We start from the raw sequence: 25,178 nt of genomic DNA on the forward strand, positions 1-25,178 counted from the left end.
TAATTACTGGGTTTTTTAAAGAACAATTTCTCCCCCCTCGGTCCCCTTCTCTTTCCTGCCTCTGCCCGCCCAAGCGTTCCCCGGCGGCGGGGGCGGCCCCGAGAACACAAAGTCGACGACGTTGCGGCGCGGGTCGCGCGCGCCGTGGCTCCGCCCCTCCCGCCGGCGGAAGTGACGCGCGGGCGTGCGGCGGCGCTGCGCGGCGGCCATGGGCAGGAAGGAGCGGGGTGAGCGGCGCGGCGCGGCCGGCCCGGCGGGGAGCGGCTGGGGCCGGGCGGGAGTGCGGCGGGAGCGGGGGGCGGCCGGGTATCCGCGGGCCGGCCGCGCTTCCTCGTCACAGCTCCGGCTTCGCTCCCAGATAAGAAGAAGTCCAGGAAGCGCCATTACGATGACGACGAAGACGATGAGGACGAAGCTCCCGGCAAGGAGTCCCAGGAGGCGGTGCCGTCCGCGGCGGGGAAGCAGGTGGAGGACAGCGGCACCAAAGTGGACGAGTACGGGGCGAAGGACTACAGGCAGCAGATGCCCCTGAAGGCCGACCACGCCTCGCGTCCCCTCTGGGTGGTACGTGCGGCCGGGCCTCGCAGCGCCTCGCCGCGGGCTTCGCCGGGCCGGGGGGGCCGCCCTGGTAGAGCTCGGGGCAGCGGACGGGCGCTGCAGGCCTGGGCGGGTGGCCTGGTCGCTGGGAGCCCCCCCTTGCCGGGGGGGCCGTCTTGGCGGGGCTTCCCCGGTCACGGAGCTGGGACCTTGTCTCCGCCGTCAGCCGGGCTGCGGGCGGCTGCGCGGGGCGAGGCCGCCAGTCCCTGCCGGGAGCCCGTGGCAGGGCCCCGGCGCGTTGCTGCCTTCCCCGAAGGGCCCCTGGCGGGCGTCCCTTGCAGCGGGCCGGGCAGGGCTGTGCAGCCCCTTAAGCGAAATGTTTCTGGGACGGAGGTGAAAGGCTTTGTGGGAGGCGTCCGCGTTGGCTAGTGATACAGGTGGGATCTGTTGTTGCCGTGATGCAGCCGTAGGCTTTGCATTATGGAATGGAACAGCCTTAAGACAAGCTGGTCTCATCTTCTGTAACTGGTACCGTTTGCTTTTTGTGCCCTGAAAGGGATGGCAGTAGGAAGCCTGTCCGCACCTCGGCCAGTCGTACAAGCATATGGAGAGGTGGTTGTGCAGCCGGCATCTGCAGGGCATACATTACCAAGTGCTGTGACACACAAGTGCCCTCTTTCCTGCTCTGTTTGTTCTGTGTAAAATGAGGAATTTTGTTTCAGGGGAATAGGGCTGCCAGGTTGCCTCTGCTCAAGCAATTTGCTTAGCAGTAATAAAGAAAAAACACCCCAGTGTGTCGGTCTGGAAAAGCCTAATTGATCAGGGTGTGGTTTATTCTTACTGCTATAGAAGGGACAGGAACAAATCAGTTCTGGACACTTTCAGAAGACAAGTTTTATGCTCCTCGGTCTCCTTTCTTTTTTTCTTGTAATCTTACTGTTAGGGTAAACGCTTTGTTTGAAAACCTATGATGCATTAGTACCTAAATAGTGGACTGTCTCTTATGTCAACTCATGCTTTACAGGACATTCCTGATTCTGGTCAACTAACGCTGTTGTGCCCTGAGCATTTCTTTTTATTTCTGTAGGCTCCTGATGGCCATATTTTTCTGGAAGCCTTTTCTCCAGTTTACAAATATGCACAGGATTTTTTGGTTGCCATTGCTGAGCCTGTGTGCAGACCAACCCACATTCATGAATACAAACTGACTGCTTACTCACTATATGCTGCTGTTAGTGTTGGCTTACAGACGAGCGATATCACAGAGTATTTACAAAAACTGAGCAAGACTGGGGTCCCAGATGGAATAATTCAGTTTATCAAGGTAAGAGTATTTAATTGGCATTGGAAATATGTTTACTGCTACTAGTGAAAACTTTTCCTGCTGCCTCTGCTTAATTGATTATTTTTTTTAATCATTCATTGTTTCTGTCACTGTTCCAAGAGAACAGAAGCTTTGTCTTATTTTTTGTCTTTTTCTGTACTATACTGCTGCACACATACTATTTTCACAGCATATCCTGTGTGGGGTTTATACCTCTTAAAAAAAAAAAGTACACCCAAGCGTCTGTAAGCATACTTTCAGCCAATAGGAATTGTACGTGGGGAAAGTTTCCTCAGATTTCCTCTGGAAGAAGACTATGAATGTGGGATGCAACCTGGCATAGCCAGGCACTGTAAAACATAGTCTACCTTATCCTGCATGTATGTTCTTGCAGTCGTGGAAGCAGATTGGAATTGGGTATAAAAACTATCTGTGACCGATCTCCTGTGTGAGTTGATGTGTGCATCTTTTGAAAATACCTTCTCAGGTTTGTTCCATAAGCATAACATCACAAGTAAATGTTTTATTATATACTGCTTCTCCGCGTTTGGTCCCAAATGGGGAATTGCTCTTTTGCATGTTCCTAACAACTGCTCTTGTTCATTTATAGCTTTGTACTGTCAGCTATGGGAAGGTGAAGCTGGTACTGAAACATAACAGGTAAGTGGCTTCTTCCTTAACTGGCGTGGCAAAGGAAGTCCCCCAAATGCCAGCTGTGCTTAAACAAGTGGTCTGAGTAGCTGTTGAGCCTTACAGCTCCCAGCTGAGTGGACCTTCTATCAATGCAAGATCATGTTTGTAATTGTTGAAAGTATTTAATACTTTGGTCAATTAATTCAGTTTGGCTGCCCTGAGCTACTACTACTGGCTATTGTTACATTTTTAGAAGCAGGTTGTGAATTTGATATTCTAGCTTGTTCCTTTATTACTTGGATTTGCAATATATCCTTAAGGTTTTCAGATAATTGTTTCGTACATTCCTTCCTAATTTGCATGAGCCTGGTTAGACAAGTTTTTCTACAGCTGTCCTTCAGCCTTGTGTATTCTGACTTGGAATCTGTTATTCAGGAAGGACGAGCAAATCCATTGGCAAGAGGTGCATGCTTGTTGCTGGGTTGAATGTGATTTATTTTAAATCTAGAAGATAATGTTGGAAGTGACCTTGATGGGTCAGCTACTTTAGAGCAGACCAATGTTATCTAAACATGTGATTTGTGGTAGGAAGAAGGAAAGGAAGGAGAAGAAATGGGAAGCCTGTGTCTGTACCTTGTCTGTGTTTTGTCTTTCTCATTATTTCTTTTTCAAAGTTCTCTGTTGTCTGACAGCCGCAGATAAGCCCTGGGCCTATAATTTTCTGCTTGTGCTGCAGCTTTTTTGAACCTGCTGCGTTGGGTAGAACTGATGCTAGTATTGCTAGCAGGTTTTTGTTCTCTTCTTAGGTGTTTCTGAGGAAAAGATTTCTCCCATGCTAGTGAAGTCTCTTTGGCTCATATTTTAACTGTGATTTCCAACTAGCATCATTACTGACAAATGTCCAGGGAGAGAAACAATTTCAGGATGCACTAATTTGAATTTTTAGATGGTCTATGTTCTGGATGTTTTGGATTTTTGTCTTCTGAGCTTTTTTTGGTCCTGTGGGCAGGACTTTGAAACACCACATCCAGTGTTTTCACAGACTCGCTTCAATATCAAAAAAATGGACTTGTGTCGCTTGTCACAAATAAGACATGTATGTGAGAGCTCAGTCTAGGCAGTTCTGCTGGAGTTTTCCCACAGATGTTAGAGAACTTTGAGCAAGATGGGTAACTGCAAAGTACATGATGCTTTTGGTGTGAGGCATCTTGAAAAAATCTTGATCCCTATAATTTCTTTATTTTTAAATGCCCCCCCCCTCCCCCCAGATTAGACACTTGAGAGTGCATCTGGAATAGCAATATATTTAAGCATCTATACCACTCTTCTTGTAAGTTATTCAGTTGATTAGTTCATTTTCTTTAATTTTAGGTATTTTGTTGAAAGTACCCACCCTGATGTCATTCAGCAGCTTCTGCAAGACCATGTAATTAGGGACTGTCGCCTGAGAAATGCTGAGGGTGAAGAAACAGAGCTCATTACAGAGACATTCACGAGTAAATCAGCAGTATGTTTGGGCATGTTTTAAAATTCTTGAATTAAAAGTACATAAACTGTTGGATTGTTGTTTGTTGTATCAGCTGTTGCTTTCCATTCTGTCAGCAATGATCGGTGCCTCCTTAATGAGCCCAAATTGGGGCAGGGCAGGGGGTGGACTGTATCTCTAATGAAACTGTTGGTGAAAATTCATGTTCGTGTGTTTCAGATTTCTAAATCCAGTGAAGGTGGCTTTGGTCCATCAACATCACAGGGAACAGATGCCCAGAATAAGCCAGATGTCCCAGCTGACTTATATGAGTTTTATGAACAGATGGACAAAGATGAGGAGGAGGAGGAGGAAACACAGACAGTTTCTTTTGAAGTCAAGCAGGTATAAGTATATTATATTAGTCTCTGCATTTGTAGCTTTGGGGAATGGGCCCAAAGTTTTGCAAATAAGTGTGAGAATTTAATGTGAAGTACTGTGGTACTTTGTTTGATAGTGGAGATCACTTTAAGTCATCTAACTTTTCTTTCCTTTTCCCTCCCAAAATCTTAGAATCTTCCTCTTCTGTACAGAGGGTGGCAGACTGGGTATTGTCCCTTCCCTGCCCACAATGCACAGGGCTCACAGGCCAGAGAAAGGCTCCAGAGATGAAGGGAGGTTGTTCCCCCCTTTCTTTCTTTTCTCTCTCTTTCTCCCTCTCTCTTTTTCCCTGCCTTTTTTTGTTTTGTGATTTATGTTTGCAGAAGGAACTCCTGCCAGTTCTGATTTCATAGCTTGAGAAGGGTAGCTGGAGGTTGCAGCACAGTCCTGCTTGACCTTCAGAGAGTTTTTGTAGAATTTCTCAAGTTGTTTTTGGACTTGGTGTTTCTAATGATGCCTTACTCTGGGGAAAACAGAAATTATATACAAGATAGTTTAGTAGCTATTTTGTTTATTTTAAAAAAACCAAACCAACAACCTCTTGGTGATTGAATTGAACTGTCATTGTGGTGGAATAACTGCATTACCAGGGTATGGAGATTTTCCAGATAACAGATGTTCAGCTTTGGTAGGTCCTTTTCTGTAACACACAGAACCTTTTGTGTCTGTTACTGAACACTTTGTTGCAGGACTTCAAAGTGTAGTTTAGTCGCTGCCAGGTAAACAACACATCTGAGATTGTGTCATGTTCTTCCATCTGTCTGTTTTCTAAAATGTTTGAGAGGGGTAGAGATGATCATGAATGAAGTTTTTGGAATAAACTTTTACCCTTGCAGACTTCATGAGCATAAAAAAATAAATGTAACTTCACATGGTACTATATAATCTGGTTGTTCAAAAAAAAAATAACGTGGAAAATTTACCTTCTGAAGCTTTGTTTCCTCTTCAGGAGATGATTGAAGAACTTCAGAAGCGTTGTATCCATTTAGAGTACCCCTTGCTGGCAGAATATGATTTCAGAAATGATTCTGTGAATCCTGATATTAATATAGATCTGAAACCTACAGCTGTCCTCAGGCCCTATCAAGAGAAAAGCCTGAGAAAGATGTTTGGAAATGGGCGAGCCAGATCTGGTGTTATTGTCTTGCCATGTGGTAAGTTTCTAGGTTGGTGTTTAGGGGTTTTGTTCTTTATTGGCCTGTTAACTTCCAAATTTGATGGCTTCTTTAATTCAGACAGCGGTAGGAACTGTTCTGGGTACCAGTATACAGAGTCCTGTTGGTTTGTAGTGAGTGGGTGGTGATACTGTGGTGAGGGAGAGCCTGGTTAATGGAGCTGTCAGGCATCTGCTTAACGGTGCTGCCGGTATCCCTGTAGAGACCAACAAACTGATATGTGGTTGTAGTAGCTTCAGATAACCGTTCGTGCTTTCACTGGTCCCTCTAAAGTCAGCTCTGCTGATCATGCAGTGAAATGTTAAAGCCATTGCCGTGGGCATAATTTGTTCCTCAGTTGGGGGTAAGGAGATTGGGGGGGAACTGGAAATACAAATATGGCATAAGGGGTATGTAAGGAAGGAAAGAGCTTGTATGCACAAGTTCTGGGCCTGAGAGCTTGAGAAAGAAATGAGGAATGTGCAAACTGGGACAACCTACAGGAAGCAATGGAAAAGGGAGAGAACAGGTGACTGCATGCCAGTGCCCTTGGTATTGGGGGTGGGAGACACAGCGAGGGCCCGAGAGAGTGTGTGAGGGATGCTGGAACAAGTGTGAAGGAGGAATGGAAAGATTTAAGGACTTGCCGTTTGGGGGAACAAACATAGCTGGCAGGGATAGATCACCTCTAGGGGAAGCTTTCTGTAGCCACCTGGAATTTAATATGCTTTTGAAATTGAAACAGCATTAGAATGATTGTTTCTAATTGGCACAGCCATTGTTTACAATGATTTTCTTGAGAAAATGGAGTTAATGTGTCCAGTAGACAATGCAGCTGGATTTTTAAGAAGCGAATGCTCCATTTCTTTAAAACTATTATAATAAGGAAACAACATACAATTTCCTGATACATGATTTCATATCCTCTCACTGTTTTCCTGTCTTTCTTTGCTCTTTCCTCCCCGCCCCCCCTCCAGTAGTGTCTGAGAGATGACTAATGAATCTCTCTTCTTCCCCTACAGGTGCTGGCAAGTCTCTAGTTGGAGTGACAGCTGCGTGTACTGTCCGCAAGCGGTGTCTGGTCCTTGGTAATTCTGCAGTGTCTGTAGAGCAGTGGAAAGCCCAGTTCAAGATGTGGTCCACCATTGACGACAGTCAGATATGTCGGTTCACTTCTGATGCCAAGGACAAGCCTATTGGCTGTTCGATTGCTATCAGTACATATTCCATGTTGGGACACACAACGAAAAGATCCTGGGAAGCAGAAAGAGTAATGGAGTGGCTTAAGAGTCAAGAGTGGGGCCTTATGATACTTGATGAAGTACATACTATCCCTGGTAAGGAAACAGCATGCGGACTTTTCATGCTGATAACGTTACTCTGCTTTTTTAGAAGTGGTGTGGTTTTTTGCTTTCTCATCATCAATATAGTGAGTAAATACATGGGTTAGGGTTTTGAGACAAGTAAGATGCCTTGTTCTGCTTTCTTTTTTTCCCACGATACTACAGCTAAGCTGGCCATTAGTTTTCTGAAACCCTTCAAATTAGATACTGTCTTTTCTATAATGGCACTGTACCATAAGGTGCCTTCTTCTGTGTACCTGAATTATATTTGTATAATTTTGCTGTAGACAGGTTTGAACAGGAGGGGAATTAATCTGCCTTCTTTTCTGTTGAGATGTAGTGGAACTATAGGCTAGCTTTTAATATCTATTTCTACTCAATAAAATGTGAGCAAGTATAGTGATTACTGTCCAGAAACAGCTGTTGTATTTGAAATTCCTGTGTAATTAAGATCTGTACTATTGGAAAGCAATAATGTAGTATTTAAGTGTCTATGGAATAATCCTGGCTAAAAATACCATGCAGGATTCTGTTAGCTCCTCTACCTTGTTCTCATGATTTCATTTGAATATAATTTGGTATCTACAGAAATGATGGATTTTAGAAGGAGACCTTGACAATTAACTGCTATTTTATCAAATTAGCATGTTGCTGCCACTATTCTTTCAATTTTGTTCGTTCTTTGTTTCATAAAAATTAAGGTATAGAGCCTCCTCTGTGATCTCTAGCAATGCTGAAGATGAGTTATTCAGCCATATACTAGAAGTCTGAAAGTGGCAATCGGCCAAGAGTCCTTGTGTCATAGTTCCTTCTATGAAATACTATATGACCTAAAACAAGCCATGTAACCTCTGAATGTATTAATTTTCTTTCGGGAAATTGGAAATTATAAAGATGCCAGAAGTTTTACTGTGATTTTCAGAGTACACTGATGATGTAAACTAAAGCTGCAATCAGTGTGAATTTTTGCTGTAACACAGATTTCTTAGAGGTGTGTGTGAAATGGGGTAAAATTTCCCAATGCTTTATGTTCAGGAGTTGATGAAAGTGTTTTTTTAAGTTGCAGTATTTGTCTTCTAAATCCGTTCAGGAAAGTAAACAGAAAATCTGTCTTGCATTTCTTAGCAAAAATGTTCAGACGTGTGCTCACTATTGTACAAGCTCATTGTAAACTGGGGCTGACTGCTACCCTGGTCAGAGAAGATGATAAAATTGTTGACCTGAACTTCCTGATTGGACCAAAGCTCTATGAAGCCAACTGGATGGAGCTGCAGAACAGTGGCTACATTGCTAAAGTACAGTGTGCTGAGGTGATGCTCTGCTTTTTGTACTACTAGTGTTTAGTATGCTTATACCTTTTTTTTTTTTTTTTTTTTTTGAGGAAGATATATGTAATTGTGAGTATTTAACTGGGAAAAACAGGTGCCCTTATGACTTTTCATTTACTTTGTAGCTTAGGCAAGGCTGTTGCTGGTCAGTAGTAACATGTAGTAAATCCAGTAGCCACGCGTTCTTCAGAATGACTTCAGCACTCTTCCTTTTTGGGGTTGTGGTGCCCGATGGGTTGTCTCAAAGTCACCTTTCAGAAATGTGGGCAGTGGTAGACCTCGTTCGATGCAATTGACATTCTTGTTGTCCAGCTTGACTTTGTACTTTGAGCTCAGTTCTGTGTGGCAGTGTAACATGGTGTTATGATAAGTGTAACATCAGGTGGTATGCTGGCAAGTGCTTTTCAGAGACTTCAGCTGGTAGACAGTCTGTGGTTGTTTGAGGAGAATTCCTCTTAAACTCTTAAACAAAAGAAGTATAATAGCAAGTTTAAAAAACATAAGAAAACACCTGCTTATTTGAAACCTGAATGCGTGAGGGTGAAAATTGAAAACACAGGACTGGATCTTACTATCTATTTCTAATATAACAGTGTGACCTCTGTTCTTCCCATCATATGGATGAGAGAAAAGTCTGGTATCCCGTTGGAATAATCCCTTTGTGGAAACCCTTCACACAGGCTCATTAGAACGTTAAAAGTAACCTTTCTGGGTCAGACTAAAGGTCTAGCTTAATATATTGTCTCTGATATTTGTCAAGGAAGATACTTAAGGAAGAGTATAAAAATAGGGCAAACGTATCTGTTACTTCTCCTGATACACAGAAACCACTCATAAATGATTAAGGGCTTGGAGAAGTAACATCACTGTGTGTCTTTCATGAGCTTGTCCAGACTCCCGTTGAATGGAAGCAAAGTTTTAGCAGCTACAGCATGCAATGATAGAATTTCATAACTTAACTGTCTTTTTGGGCTTTCCTGCATGTTTTTTGCTTTGGTTTTTTTTTGTTGGTTGGGGGGGGGGTGTGTGTGTGTTGATTTTTTGTTACTGGGTTGTTTTTTTAAAACCTCGTTAGTTTCATGCTAGCTTTGGCACTGGAATAAAAGATGCAAATGCAGGTCGGGTGTTCTCCTTTTAAGCTTTGTGCAAACCGGAAGTTGTAGAAGGAAAAAAACCACAAATATTTTTAAGTCATAGAATACAAGTGAAGAGTTATCTAGAAAATAACTGGGTTGAAGGGAGAGTAACCAGTCTGCAAGTTCAAATTTGACTGTTTAGGCTCTTTGGTTAATTCTGCTTTGGGTGCACAATTCTTCTCAGTCCCTGAACTGCCCTTTAGGCGTTGCAAAGTGTGAAGCGTGAGCTACCTTTGTTCTGAATGATGTGGAAATTCTGCAAGTTGATATTCTTTAGGCCAATGTTTTGAAATAACATGTGGTGGGACTATCAAAAGCAAAGAATCAAAAACAAGCAGTCTGATAAATAACAAGTCTAGTATGTGCACAACTGCATTGCATACCTATTGGGATTTTCTTGACATGTTGAGAAGTAACATCTTTAATCAACTTCGCTTATTCCGCATAGCCAAGAAAGATGTCTGGTTTGCTCTTTTAAGTGTGGTTCTCCAGGTGGCAGGAGAGGGCAGTGCTGCTCTGATAAGGCAGGTCATGGTCATTGTGGTACTGTTCTTCCACTGCTTTAAAAGAGAACAAGCAGCACAGTTGAGAAAGTTAAAAGAAATTTTTGAAAAAGAGAACAAGCCTGTTCTTTAACTGTATTTTCAGAGTTCCGTAATTTACAAATAATCCCTTTCCCAGCTGTCATACCAAGTTTTTGGCTTGGAGTGTGCATCTTGCAAAACATAAAAATGAAAAGATTTGTGTGAGAAGTAGCTCTTAGCCATTTCCAAATCCTGAAGAGAGTGCAAATACAAATCGAAATATATTCAGTTTGCCATGTAGTCAGAGGCATTGAACAATAGAATAATTATTTTACTACAGTCCAATGTTCAACATTCATAGTTCATTGTCACTTTGAAACGCTCTTTTCTGATTTAAGAGTTTTAGATCTTTTATAGACAACATACAATAATAGTAGAGCCTATTCAATGCATAAATTTATTGTTAATGTAGTCAAGGGATGAAAAAAGCCTTACCTAGCATTCACTGGAAAAAATGTATTGAAACAAAAAAGTAGTTTGTAACAGTACAAAACAGTTCAGCTTGTTTAAATAAACTAAATTGTCACATAACTTTCCTAGCTGAACGATAGTTATGCAAGAGGCTTTTCTTTGCAGTATTCTGTTAATTGGTACTGTGTATATAAGGGAGTAACCCGTGTACAGTAGAATGAACATCTTCTAAATTATATGCACTATAGATAGTGGCATTATATGGTATAGATAGTATTATTGCATTGGCATAAACTTCTCAGCTTCGTAATTTCTTCTGTTTTCATGCTACAGTAGAAAAAATACCTCAGTAAGCCTAGACTTGTGCAGTACTATGATACGTATTTACATAATAAAATAATTGCTTAGGGAGACCTTTGGAAGTCTTCTAATTAATCCTAGTGTTTTGAAAGTGGTAGACTTAACAGCTGTTAAAACAAAGGTCACTCCGCTGTGGGTATATGAAAAAAGGTTGCTAAATTTGTTCTGTAATGAAGACTAAATGTGTCTCTTAGCTTTCAGAATATGGATGGAAATTAATTTTTATGGGAAAAGCTTTGATTGCTGTGACAGGAGGGACATTGCACAGATGATTTATTCCCTTAACTGTTGCTATATAAAAAGTAGTAGCATTCAGTAAAATTATTAGGTGTGAAGCATAAAGGAAGTATCTTCTAGTCTTGTTGCTATCCCACTGCCTGTTTCTGTTGTGGATCTCACTGACAAAGCGTTTTGGAAGGCCAGAATATTAATGAGGTTAAACGGAGTTTGGTAGTGTTGGAGACTACAGCGACCAGTAGCTGTCACTCTGGTACAGAAATTACTGTGTTCAAATCTGTGCCCTGTGCTGTACAGAAAGCCGTAATGCATTATTGTTGCCCCAATATCTTTTCAATTCCAGTGGAATGAAATAAATAAATAACGGAGGGTTACTTTGTGTGTGTGTGTTTGTGTGTTTTCTAATTCTAGGTTTGGTGCCCAATGTCACCTGAATTTTATAGAGAATATGTAGCTATCAAAACAAAGAAACGGATACTGCTGTACACCATGAACCCAAATAAATTCAGAGCCTGCCAGTTCCTGATTAAGTTTCATGAGCGACGGAATGATAAAATCATCGTGTTTGCTGACAACGTGTTTGCACTGAAGGAATATGCGATCAGACTCGGGAAGTAAGTGTTCACAGCTGGCGATGGCACTGTTCTCTTCCTTCCTGGAAAATTGCCTTGTAATCTCACAGCTTTCAGTAGTCTAGATATTTCTTCTAATACTTAGATTTAACTCAAATCCTATATAAAAAGGAGCTCGGGAGGGTATATTTTTGGATGGATTTTATTGGCACTGCAACATTATGTCAGTGTAGAACTGTTTGAAAAGAATCTCTGTTTAGCACTTGCCTCAGAGGAGTTTTCATCCAAGATTTCTGTGAAAGACTGTTACTACTTCTCCATCCATGTTATTATTATTAAAAGCCAGTAGAAAAGTGAGGGGCTTAAAAAAATATCACTAGAACTATTTCTTTAATGAATGGTAGCCTCCCCTATCTCCCTGAGACAAGTTTTTCAGATATACACTCTGAATTTTTCAAGATCTTTTGGGACCCAGGACGTTCCTCTTCAGGTTCTCAAAAGGTCTCAGCCTTGTGTAAAAAGCCTAAGACAAACTTTCTGGGGATCTGTGCTGTACCGGTGCACTGCCTAGGACTAATGTAATTGTTTAATAAACAGAAGGATATTGCTCCCATGAGCTTCTCAGCTACCTTAAATGACTGTAACATGAGTGCAGGTATGGAAGGTTGTACAAATAGTTTAATGAGGGGTTAGCATCAGTGTGTTTGTAGGGTTTGGAGAGGGGTGATCCGGGAGTGTTTGCCAGGATTAGGCGTAGAGCAGTTATTGGGGAAAACATTCATAGAAGCTGCCCTCATCCTTTCTTTGACAACGCCAAGTTGTTGACAAACCCTGCTTGTTGGAAGCTGTGGGGCATTTTGACTGCGTATGATTTCATGTCTAGGAATTTCAGCAGTATTTCTTAGTAAAACCACAAACAAGCATTACACTTTCCAAAATTCATGATCAGTTTTGACTGTAGTTTAACAGCCATGTTGTGCTGGCTTGCTGTGACATCAAATAGTAAGCAGAGCTAATGGTGCTGGATGAATTCCAACACCCATGGTCTCTTTCATCATTTTTTTTAATCTGTCTGGACAGAGATTAGCTGTAATGATGCCTCTGGAATGTCTCTAGCAGTGTTCAGTGCACCACAGGAAAACCCTTCAGCAAAGGCGATGCTGGGAGGGGGTGCTTGCTAAGTAGCACAGCAGTTGTGAAGCGGGGGAGACACTGCAGAAGCATGGCAGGAAAACCAGTTGAAGAAATATTAGGTGCTTATTTTTTGTGTTCTTGAATGAATTTTCTGTTCCTCACATGATTTGTGTGGCTCGTGGTTGTATGGCAGTCGGTGTTAGAAGGAAAGAAGGCTCGCAGTGCTGGATAAAGGTGAGGGAGTCTTTATTTTAACCAGAGAATTTTCTGTCCATTCACTATGAGCATGCTGAAACAAAGGGAACTGAGTTAGGGTGGCGCAGGAATTACACGGGTAAGGAGGAGAGCAGCCCAGCAGCGGGTACAGCGGCGGTGGCGGAGCCTGTCTGCCCGGGCTGTGCTGGCCCAGCAGGAGAGCAGTGTCCACAGCGCTTCTCGTGACCTGACTGAAGCACATGGGGTGGTGGGCTCCTGGGTGGAGGCAGAGATGGCTGTGGTTCGGCTCTCTGCCAGCTCCTCCCTTACCACCTTCTTGCCCTCGGTACTGGCATGAAAAAACATGCACATGACAGGAATTATTTTTGGGGCCACAGATTTCAAATTTTCTTAGCCAACTTTTATTCTGTCATGAGTCTCATGCTGATTCTTACTGGTGGTGTTAATTAGTATGTTTAAATCACTCTTTCTGAAGGACTGTGCCTCTATGGTCTTCACAGTTACGTCGGTTAATGGGAGGGATCTGTCTCTGCAAATGCCTCAAGTGTCTTCCTGCAGTGAGGAAGAGGAGTAATTTAAAAAATAAAAGTCAGTCTAGCATTGGACGTTCTAGGTTCAGGAGGGTCCTCAGATAAGTGTTAGTGAATCACTGTCAAGTAGGATCTGGGGGGGTAAAATGGGGGATTGGTAGCTGGGACTTCCAGGTTATTCTGTGTTGTGCCCCTTCTTGGTGACTTTAAGAAACAGAAGGCTTACAACTGCTTTAGTTTAAGTTTAAATCTTCCGTTTAAGTTTCGCTTGGAATTAAAGTAATCACAATTTAAATATTAAATGTAATTCCAAATAATGGTTAATATATTACCGAATGCTACTAATTGGATAATAACGGTAGTGTTTCAGAGTTGACTCATTTGCCACTTTCATTTTTTAGCTGCATTTTCCTGACAGTTTGGTTAAACGCACTAAATAGAAGAATTAGATTAGGGATGACCAGGATTGTTGGTAAAAGAAAAACTAGAATAAAGTTTTTACTAGAGAAAGCTAGAGGACCCAACACACCAGAATTGGTTGGTAAACATGCAGCGCATAGTACTAAGGTTTTCTATTATGTTCAGCTACCACCCATGTATGTGCAATATTAAAAGTTAGAGTACTCTAACATTTGAGGTTGGTTCCTTGTATTAGAAATAGTGTATGGAAGTGTGAACAAAACAGAAATTGTAGAACTTGGTTCCTGTTATTTGGAGATGCTGATAACGAGCATTTGGAAACGTAGTGCAACAGATGAAGAAGCAGTGCCTGTACACTCCTGCATGCCACTTTTTTTTTTTTTTTTTATGTGGACTTTGCCATTTCTAGGGCCTTTTTTTGTTTGTTTTTTTAAACTGCTCAGGCAGGAAGAAAACAGCCAGAGTGTAGAGAGGATCTTGGAAGATTCATAGTAGTCCAAGTTACTCATGAGGTCTGGGGGGGCTGAGAGTTTGTGTGAGCTTTCTGGATTGAGATATTAAATGCTCCATGTGATTCATCAAGTGTTAGAAACCTTAGATTAAATGCCACTTTGAGCTTCTTGTGGCCATGGAATGTCTGGGACCCTGTTCTTGTTTCAGTAGGTCCAGGAGGTATTAGGAAGGGCAAGAGGTTAGCTTCAGAAGCAAAAATAATTTTCTCAGAACAACATCCAGCAGCCAGCTTGTGACACTTGGCACATCATTGGTAGAGAAGCCTGGATTTTCAAGTGTTTTAAGTAGGAAGCAAAGGTTGCAGCTGTCAATGTGCTAACTCAGTAGATTTGAGGTGAAAAAAAATCTCTTATTTTATCAGCTGCCTTCAGTCTTTCATGTAGGCTTAGCAAATGTATTCAGTCTGTTGATATACAGCTTCACTGGTGCACATAATTGCAAAACATTTATAACTGTCAGAATTTATTTCTGGCAGACTGGGTTTCTGTAGAGGATTCCACAAACAACTGGGGTAGCTGCCATAAAGAGCCAAACAAGCTAAAAGTAAAGTGTAAGCTGTACCAAAATCTGTTTTGTTTTTATATCAGTTCAAATGTGTACTGCACTCCCTGCCATGTCTTGGTTTCTTAGTACCTCACAAAAAATGATTGCGAAGTCTTGAATTGATTTAATTTGCGTATGTTCTGTTCTTTTCAGACCTTATATATATGGTCCTACTGCACAAGGAGAAAGAATGCAAATTCTACAAAACTTCAAGCACAATCCAAAAATCAACACTATTTTCATTTCCAAGGTAAGCAAGGACATTTCAGTGTGTCCTTGTACCTGTATTCAGTGAACTTTATTCAAGAGTAAATTATACATGCATGTTGTGCATTTGACATCTTTGTATCGCAGCTCACAAATGTGCACATTGTATTAAATCTTTGTCGGTGATATATGGAAATAAGATATGCTTAGAGGCTGCTTCTCTGTTATAGGTAGGTGACACATCATTCGATCTGCCAGAAGCCAATGTTCTGATTCAGATTTCATCCCATGGTGGGTCTCGAAGACAGGAGGCTCAAAGACTGGGGCGAGTGCTAAGAGCCAAAAAAGGTAAATGAGGTGGTGGTTGGACTCTTGGGGCTTGGATCGTAGTATCAGAACTGCAGAGAAACTGGATGTTCATGATACTTCTTTATCTTGTCCTTGGATTATGTTTTAGTAAAAGAGAATACGCCCATATACCAGTGAAGGGAGATGAAGCATGTTCAGGGTCAGTAAAGGTTTGTTGGGAAAACTTCCAAAGGACAAAAAAAGCTGAAGGAAAATGAACTTTTTGTTTTGTGGTGGTTCTTTTACTTTTTCATTCCTTGATATTTTCCTCAACATGAAATAGTTCTTAAAAAATCATAGCATTACTCTATGCAAGTCTCTAGAAAGCACATTTTTGATACTGCAGATTACTTGCTTTTAAAAATGGGATTTGATTTCCAACTAGTTGTGTTTTTGCAAAACATAACCAAGGAGCTTTTTGTTTGGAAAAATGATCTTTAAAACACTTTCTACTTGCACTTAAGGTCTACATTTACTTACTTCATGTGCAGTTTGTGCTTGTTACAGCTGAGGCTTTGTTTGAAAATGTCTGCAAACCCCATGGTAGTGAATTAACAAAGTCTTAGTGAAACCTTGGGTTTTAAAAGAGAACCCAATGCTGTTTAATTAATAAATCTTAAGAGATGTAAATTTAAGTAAATTATTATATGCAGCCTGGTGTATCCTGGGTTTCAAAATAGCTCTGTGAATTTTTAGCTACATATCTTTGTCTTTTTTAATGCAAAACCAGTGCAAACTCCAATTTATGTCGATAAAACTTCTCCTTTGTCTTTTTCCATTAACTTTTTTGATGTGTGTTGCAATCCTTACTCTAGACTTTTTATTCGCTCTTTATATAGTAGACTTACAAGTAATTTTATTATTCACCTTGCCCAGTGTAATGAAGAAGCAGATTCTTCTCCGAGTACCAGTGTAATTGTGTTAGTATCCATTTCCTTTTCAATTTTATTTTTTTTTGCCCATTTTCAAGTTATTAAGAACAAGAGTAGGAATTTCCATACTGTGTACTTTGTCAATCAGTTTATGTAAGGTCTGGATGCAGCTAAACTTTGCAAAATTTTTTTTGTGGGGAGACAACTGATTTAAACACCTGTTTTCAGTGTTCAGTCCTTTTTTGTTTTTTGGTGCAGTGTTCCAAATGGAACTAATCACTCAGTGTCTTTGTCTCCTAGGCATGGTTGCAGAGGAATACAATGCCTTTTTTTATTCTCTTGTATCCCAAGACACTCAGGAAATGGCATATTCAACGAAGCGACAACGGTTTCTTGTAGATCAAGGTTATAGCTTCAAGGTAACTTGTCTCTGCTATTTATATAGTTGTGACCTAAAAACATAATTTCCATGTTCTTTCATGTTAGTATTGGGTCAAGAATCCTGGTTGTGTAATGTATTAATGAAGGTTTTGCTTGCAAGCAAAAACTGTTTCAGGGTTGGTTTATCATCTGTGTTACTGTGAGGGTAGATACAAGTAACTTAGTACAGCTTTTAGAAAGGTAAGTATTCTAACTTCAAACCAAGCACCCACTGGAGAGTGAAGCGGAATGTTACTTTTGCGGTTGCTTTATATTTATGCTGTTCAGTTGTCGATGCATGCAGGCCTCCTATTGTGTGTTGTCACACTGGCTGTGCATAAAGCATTGTTGATAGGTGTTCATGTCATAGTGGCCAGCAGCAGTTCAGAAAACTTCCAAAACATCACAAGTCACCAATAGTTTCCAAAGAACCTCCAGTGGCAGGCCAGTATTTCACTATGGGGAGACATCTTTTACCTTGTGGCTAAAGAGAACATATAGCCGGCAGGATTCATCCATCCTACATTTATACATCTGACTCTGGGAATCGTAAAGTGTTTGAAGTGTCTAGCATCCCGCTCCAAAAGAAACACCTTTCAGGGATCTTTGTCCACACACTAATCTTGTGCACCATTTCCGTAGTGCTGTCCAAAGCCTGCGGTGGTACAGAAAATCAATCAGTCCAGGATGCAGGCACGTCGATCTTGGCTCTGTTAAGCAAAACCTGCTCTGGTTAATGGTGTATAGACTGTGCCTATTTAGCTTCCACCAACAGTTTGTAATTGTCTCTGCATGGAGTGAAGTGTATCACCGGGTTGAATGTTAATTGATGAAGAAAGGACAGAATTTACTGCAGGAAAAGACTGTTACTACAGAGTAGAAATCTTCCTACCTACAACTAAAACATACTCCTCAAAATAGAGAACATTTTCAGTGTGGACAGTGTGACAGAACTTGAAAATCAGAAAGTTCCTTTTGTAAAGGACTGAATGCTGTCATGTCTTCATACATACTTGAAGATTGATTGCCCCTTGTACTTCTGTTTGTTATGTATATATAGAGTTATGTTGTCTTCTTGCAAATGTAAAATCTCACTCCACCAAAGCTCCTCTATTTGATAGATTTCATGGTGTGTCTCATTCGTATATTTTTTTTAATCCATGGGCTGCCCCATATGCTCATCCGCTGGGTTGTTAAAGGCAACAGGGTGTCATGATAGCTCTTGCTTTTAGGTGAATTATTGCTTTGTAAAACTGGAGTTTACTGCTCTGATGAGAAGCCTTCCCAGTAAGAAACATTGCTGAGCAGAAGGCAGCTCCCATATCTGCCTTTAGTGAACAAGCTCAAGCTTATGGTGTTGACAGAATCATGCAGGGATGGCACAAGGTGCAAGGGCAAGCAGCCCCTGCTGGATTGCACTTGAGCTGAGCTATTTAAGAGCTTTTCCTCATGAGGCGTACGTGCAGTACAAGACATCCCTATGGGTAAAACCTCTCTGAACTGCAGCTATGCTGAAGTAAATAATTGCTTTGTAACCAGTGGCCCATTAAATAGAGCTTTAAGGGGGTCCTTCCACTGAAAGAGGCATGTCACAGTCTTTAGAGGTAAAATCCTTGTTTTGCTTTGTAGTCGATGTATTTTGACAAAATTTTAGATCAGTATTAAGCTGCAGCTAATTACAGCAAATGCATCTATGTGGTGGTAGTCAAGATTAGAGAAATCCCTTGTATTTGAATGTCTTGGATTTTAGAACTAAGAAAGAGGTTAAAATTGAGGGATTTTATTTTGCAAGGAAGACCTAGTCCTAGGAGCTTTGGTGTAATATGGGGAAAAAAGCAGTGCAAGTGGCAGCTGAGTATTTGGAGCAACATTTTAGCTGACCAGTACTGGAATGTTCTTTCTTTGTGGTTAAGGAACAGTATGTTAGAATATCTATTTTCATCCGTTTGCCAAACTTTAAGCCTTAGTCATAGCTGGCATCAAGGAATAGGGCTGGAAGAAATGTCCAAGAAACGACCTATTACGTTTCTTCATACCAAGCCAGGATCAACTCTATGTATGTTGTTCCCAGCAGATTTTTGCCTTCTTATTCTTCCAAATATGGAGACTCTACCTCATCCTTAGGTAATTATTTCAGTGCTGATGTCCTCTCCTTCAGAATTTTTGCTCCTAAATTACTAAAACTTCACTACTTCTTTAAAAGGGTAAAAGTTTTCCCTTTTTTTCTAAGACTTTCTTCTGACTGTCTCTCAATAGCTCCGTTCTCTGCCTTTCATCAAAAAGAAAACTGGAATACATTGGTTTTTTCCTAAATCACATATTTTGTGTTTGCTTCTTAAATAGGAGCCTTGTCATCACAATTTGCTTCTTGGAGTTTACTGCTAGTGGGGGTTTTTTGGTTTGCTAACTATAGTTTATTTACTGTATTATGTTTTTTTGTTTAGAGGCTGAATGTAGGTTATATTTTAAGCCAGTCGGAGAGCTCATTATATCAGAGAATTGGGGATTACTTTAAACTTGGCATCTGTTGAACAGCTTAAAAAAATGATGATGCAGTGGGAATTCTTTCTGTTCTGTGAATCACGTTAGCACTGTTTTGCAGCCACAATTGGAAACAGCCTAATGCAATTTAAAATTGCTTTTCATGACTCCTTTTTATTTTTGAGGTGATCCTAGCAATGCCGTTCTAAATGAACAAGAAGGGGGACCATAGTGTTCCTTTAGCCATATAGTAGGAGACCTTGCTTCTGTGAATGGATTCTTAAAGCTAGGACATTTCTCAGAAAGGCATCCATTTTTTAATTAGGAATTGCCATTGACTGCAGTCTACAACACTGATTATTCGGTCTAGTGTTTCCCTACCGTGTTTTTCAAAAACAGTGCTTTGTGGCTAATATGGATTCATTTTACCTTAAGCTGTATTCATAGTTTTTGATCAGTCTTTGTGGTCAGCTCCAGCCCAGATTACTGAAGTAACTCGTTTCTAATTGTATTGGCTCAAGACATAAGCTGAAAAAGGAAGCTGAGGAGGGGAAACACCACATAATCAAGGAAAAGGCTGAAATAGAATGTCTTTCTCAAAAGCTCTTCAAGTTGGAAACATAGTGGGGAAAACTGAGATTCTCACGTATAAATATATTTTTACCCAAATGTATTTAACTGCAGGAAAAATTCCTGTGAAATTTTCAAAATACTTCTACTTAAGAAAGCAAGCTGCCTATTGAGAAGCTTTGTAACAGAAGCCTGAGAGCTTTTCAGTTCTTCAGAAGAGGTTTTTCAGCTAACAGAGTATATGGCACTATATTGCCAGTAGATGGCATGTGCCCTGCATCCGTGGTTATTATTAAATGAGTTACTAAGAATTTCAAAGAGAGCAGACATAACCAGCTAAGTTAACTGGTGCACAAATGTTGAAAGAGCCCTTTTGCTGTGCTGCTGATGCTTGCTTGCACACGCGGTCTCTCAGCAACATCATATATCTTGATTTGTTAGGGGCTTTATCCATGTTCCTCGATGTTTATCGCTAGAATTCTCAGTGTCTGGAAAGCTAGTGAATTATTTTTGTTAAAGTGCTAGTTTTTAAACTAGATGAATGTAGAGCCCACAACATGAAGCTAACCTTGCACTAAGTTGAATGTGCATCTGAGCTGTATGTGCTTTGGTCAGGCTCTTGGTCAAGCTGGGATCAACAGCATTTGGCTGACATCCTCTGTCCAGAGCTTTTCCTTTTTTCTTCTCCCTTTTTTTTTTTCCCCAGTGTTTGTGTTTTGCATTTCCAGCTAGAATATAACAAGGGATGTGTGTGCCTGTATATATACTTCACTTAGCAAAATTTTATGTGTATCTATGCTAACCATAGTGTTAAGCTGTTCAGACCATTAATAAAAATTGAAGGCAGCACCAACAGGATATGGAATCAGAAATCCTTGTCTTGGTTTTGATTAGCCAGCTAACAGTGAGGAGGAAGAGCCCTCACCTTGTACTGTGCTCTGTTTCGTAGGTAATAACAAAGCTTGCAGGCATGGAAGAAGAAGAACTTTCATTTTCATCCAAAGAAGAACAGCAGCAGCTTCTCCAGAAAGTTCTGCAAGCATCTGACTTGGATGCTGAGGAGGAAGTAGTTGCTGGAGAATATGGTTCAAAGTCAGCTCAGGTAATGAAGAATGCTTTGTGCGACCACAAACGTGACCACAAACGTGACAGAACTTGACCGCTGCATTTTAATTCTAAATGTGTTGCCATCATTGATGCCTTAGTATCTTTGTGAAACATTGGAGAACAGACTCATTTTTTTAAGCTGCATTAGCATTTAGCTATTTGAGTAATTCGGTTTGATAATGGGCACTCGAAAGAAGGTAGACATGGAATTCATGTCCTCCATTATATTTGAGGGAGAAGGCGATAGATCTATTGTTACAGATTTTGCAGTACATCTTCTAAGTCATGAACAGTGAAAAGATTTTAAAAGATTTTTAAGATATACATATGTCAGAGCACATACTCTTGTGGTGGCACTGTGCTCCTTGAATCACGCTCTGATTTCCTCATGCCCACAGGGCAGAAGCATAAGGGCTACATTTGTTCATTTTTAAGAGAATTACTATTATTGTAGGTAGTAGTTTGACATTTGCAGCCATGTCTGATATAAGAAAAATAAACAGCCTGAAACATGTGTTGATACATAAGTTAAAATCAAGCTACAATGTGGTAATTGATTTTTTTAGGGTTTATTTTTAGCTGAATTGCATTGTGCGTGAAATGCGTTGGGAATTCCTACTCTAAGGTATCTTTCTGTATTAAACCTTATGTAGGTTTGTATACTTACGGTGAGTGGCAGGCAGTGACTTCCTTTGTAGAAATTCCTCGTAAGAAAAGGAACTTTGAAGGCTTTTTGGCATTAAGGTCACTAAATGAACAGTGCTGCCCGGTAACCAGTGGGTGTCAGTGGGTTAGAGATGGCTGTCTGATCACACACTAAGCACATGGTTTTTTCTCCTCACTTGCAGGTGTCACGTCGTACAGGCACAATGAGCTCTATGTCAGGAGCAGATGATACGGTTTACATGGAGTACCACTCTTCACGGAGTAAAGCATCTTCAAATAAGCACATCCATCCACTATTTAAACGCTTCCGGAAATGACATTCAAATGACATGTGCATTTTGTTAAAGCTGTGTATCCATGTACCTTGGTTCCATAACTAAGTATACAGAATTGAATTTTCTGACAGAACCTTTAAAAGACTTTTTTTCATATGCATCTGTATGGACACATCTTTACTCTGCAATATATGTGCTGTCATGGGTGAATGTGAAAGGAAAAAAAGAACCAAATCTTACCACAGAAAAGATATTATCCAGTGACTGGATCCTGGTTATACCTGTCTGGTTTTCAGGGTAATGAATAGAATTTATTTTTATCAGCTGAAGACCCTTTTTCAGATGAATTCTGGGAAGGTTTTGTAAATGAAGTTTGTACTGATGTTTGAAATACTATTTATCTGATTATTGTGTCCGCTCAACAATATACTGTTTTTTAAAATGCTTAAATAAAAATCATTCACTGAGCTGAACAAATCCTGATAGGAGCACTTCACATAATATTTTTAAACTGGGAGCTAGTTTATAGTTATGACTTAACCTTTCTAACACATTGTTTGGAAATATTTTGAAGTTCTGAGACAAGGAGAAAGAGGAACTCTGTCTCCAATATAAATTCAAGGAAGGCATTCATAAATACAAATAAATTCCGTGCTCCATTTTTCTTCATTTTTCTTGCTACTGTTAAGAAGTTGCTGAAATAAAAGCTGTTTCCCTTGTCATTTATATTCTATTTATTAACGATGCAATAAAACCATCATAACTGCTAAACAGCGCAGTGTCACTACAGAAGTTACTATTGAATCAATATCGTTTTGACTTACCATAGGATGAGTTGGAAGCAGAGGTGTGAAGGAAAGGTTCCTTGAGTTCGGGGGAGGGGGGGGAGGTTCTTAATGAAGACTGCGGTGTATTTCTAGAAAATTTGAGGAAAGGTGGTGGTGGCTTATGGCAGAAGAATGCTTTTTAAATAACATCTTTGTAATATTGTAATGGTTATGATACTTGGTATTGTATTGTGAGTCCTTTTTTTGCTGAGAGTTTGTAGATCTTTAGGAACAGCCTATGAAATAACATTGATCTTGGTCTGTTGGTTCAAAATAGATTAATATGAATCTTTAATGTACTGAAAGGAGTATGTATTGTAGAGCTATCCTGATTTTATGACTAATGTGCTTCAGAAAAATACTGATTCTGTTTCTTATTAGCATAAATTCAGAATCAACAATACAGAAATATTGGAAGCATATTCAGAACACACGGTGCGTGTTTTCAGTCTCTGTATCAGAATCAGGTAATTTTGAAAGTGGAACTGCTCTGGTTCAGTTTAAACTTTGTTTAGACTGAGAGACCTACCCCATAATGCATGGTTCCTCTTGTTCTGAGTCTTCTGCCTCACAGACTAGGACCAGCCATGGCAGTGCTTGAGTGGCTTATGTTGAAGAGAGTAATGTGCAGTATTCTGGTGCTGATTTCCTCTCCACAGTTTGTAAAGCATTATTTACTTCTAACAGTAGTTCAGACCAGCTCTTGTGTTAACAGTTAGTAGAAAAATTATAACTTAGTATAATGGGAGGGGTCTGCGATAGTGGAATAGTTAAGTCACCCAGTGTCCCTCTCCATAATTCTCTCTAACATACTTTATGAATTGCTTTGGGACTATTCTGTAGTCTTGATAAGCTTGAAAAAAACCCAACCCCCTCAACAAAAAACTCCACTAAATCTGGGAATGGCTTAATAGTAATACTGGTCTTTGTAACTGTGGCGCTAGTAATAGCTGGAATTAGGACAGCACTCAGTTCTTATGTAGTAAACCTTGGCTATGGTGACTAATCTTATTCTTCTAGGAGGTCTGCGTGGGATGCAGTACTTTCAGCATCGAGTAAAGCATAATAATTCTACGAGGTAAGAATGACTCCATGCTTCAGTAATGGTGTGTTGGTATTCAAACTAGATTTAATTACTTTGATATGATTACTGCAGTAATTAAAATAAAGTGCTATTACTCCAGCCTGTAGCTGTGAGTGGCACACTGGTATGCATTTACTCCGTACAGAACAGTTGCTGCTGTGCATGGTAGCATCTGTACTGGAATATGGTCAGTCAGATTGCTTTCCAGATGGGTCAATTGCTGGGAAACGCTGCTGGTTCCTCAGGCCTTTGTTGTACTGGCCCCTCGCTGCTCCCGCAGTCCAGCAGTGCTCCTCACCCAGTGGTCGCAACGGACTGCTCTGGAATTAGTCTATAAATCCTAGCCCTCTGGGAGACTGAATTGCCTTCTTCAGTCACAAAACATAGCACTGTATTTTGTCAGGCAGGTGTCTTTATTTGAAGCAGTATCGTAGGCTGCAACAGTAATGGTTCACCGTGACCAGACAGTGCATGGTGGGCTCTTGCTGCCCTGCAGCTGGAATCCAGAGAACGGGACCCAGCTCTCGGAGTGCGGTCAGGTCCTCGTGCACTTTATCAGACGTTCTTGTCAGACAATGCTTCTCTTGCACAAATGGATAATGAGGTTCCTTGCTAAGCAGACTGTGGAAACAACAGGGCTGAAAGCTCCATGTTTGCCTTGAAAGTGGTGCACATGGAGAAAATCTTGCTTTCTGCCATTGCACCGCTGCATACAAACCTTTCCGAGATGCTGCCTTTATCCCTGCGGGAATAAGCTTGCACAACACTGCATGTTTCCTAGCAGCAGCAAGGTGCAGTACACTTCATGGATCCAGATGTCTCGCAAATGAACGGGGATAGCTAAATGATTACCCAGAAAGGATTTGTTTGCCATAGGGCTTTTGCTAAACTGGTGGCAAAATAACAGGTTAGTGTGGCAGAACCATGTTTCAGACCATGAGCGATAGCAGAGACAGATGAACTTTGGGGTAAGTGCCTTATTTCTTGGAAGTCTGTGGACAGGAGGTGCCATTTTCTTGGACATAATTCAGGTTTCCTCAGTGAAATAAAAGCTTTTACTCTGCTCCGTGGCCACCTCCTTAGTTAAGCTGAATTCCATACTGAGGAAGCTTAATCTTGAGGAACTGTCATTTTTTAATAGTTCTGTGTGTTTCTACTAGGCTACAAGACTGAAAGTTGAGGATTTTTGCTCTTCCTCCTCATGGCAAACCAGCAAGTGTCTGTGAAGGGATTAATGCTTGAAGGATACTGTTGTTACTCATTAAGATGGTCTTCTAGACTAGAAAGGCACAGTGACATTGGGGTGGCAATTCCAGCAGCATTACAGCTCAGCAAAGCATTAAACTACCCCCAGTTTCTATTTCTCTGGTTCCTTATGCCCTCCTGATGGTTATAATTTCTAGTAGTGCCTTTTTTCTAGTGTCTTTAAAAACTTGGGAC

The 25,178-nt window shown here is 40.8% G+C and overlaps 1 protein-coding gene across 1 annotated transcript; it reads left to right on the top strand.

Moving 5' to 3' along the window:
* The first annotated feature begins 135 nt into the window (after positions 1-135).
* Positions 136-22,598, top strand: ERCC3 (ERCC excision repair 3, TFIIH core complex helicase subunit). Its single transcript, XM_056349116.1, has 15 exons — positions 136-227; positions 359-564; positions 1,625-1,861; positions 2,472-2,521; positions 3,866-4,001; positions 4,200-4,364; positions 5,350-5,554; positions 6,577-6,891; positions 8,023-8,207; positions 11,365-11,567; positions 15,035-15,131; positions 15,319-15,436; positions 16,609-16,727; positions 20,729-20,881; positions 21,735-22,598. The coding sequence occupies exons 1-15, from the start codon at positions 209-211 to the stop codon at positions 21,867-21,869; spliced, it is 2,343 nt and encodes a 780-aa protein (XP_056205091.1). The 5' UTR covers positions 136-208; the 3' UTR covers positions 21,870-22,598.
* The last annotated feature ends 2,580 nt before the right edge of the window (positions 22,599-25,178 follow it).

The sequence above is a fragment of the Falco biarmicus genome, chromosome 8, assembly GCF_023638135.1.
Source record: "Falco biarmicus isolate bFalBia1 chromosome 8, bFalBia1.pri, whole genome shotgun sequence".
Taxonomy (NCBI): domain Eukaryota; kingdom Metazoa; phylum Chordata; class Aves; order Falconiformes; family Falconidae; genus Falco; species Falco biarmicus.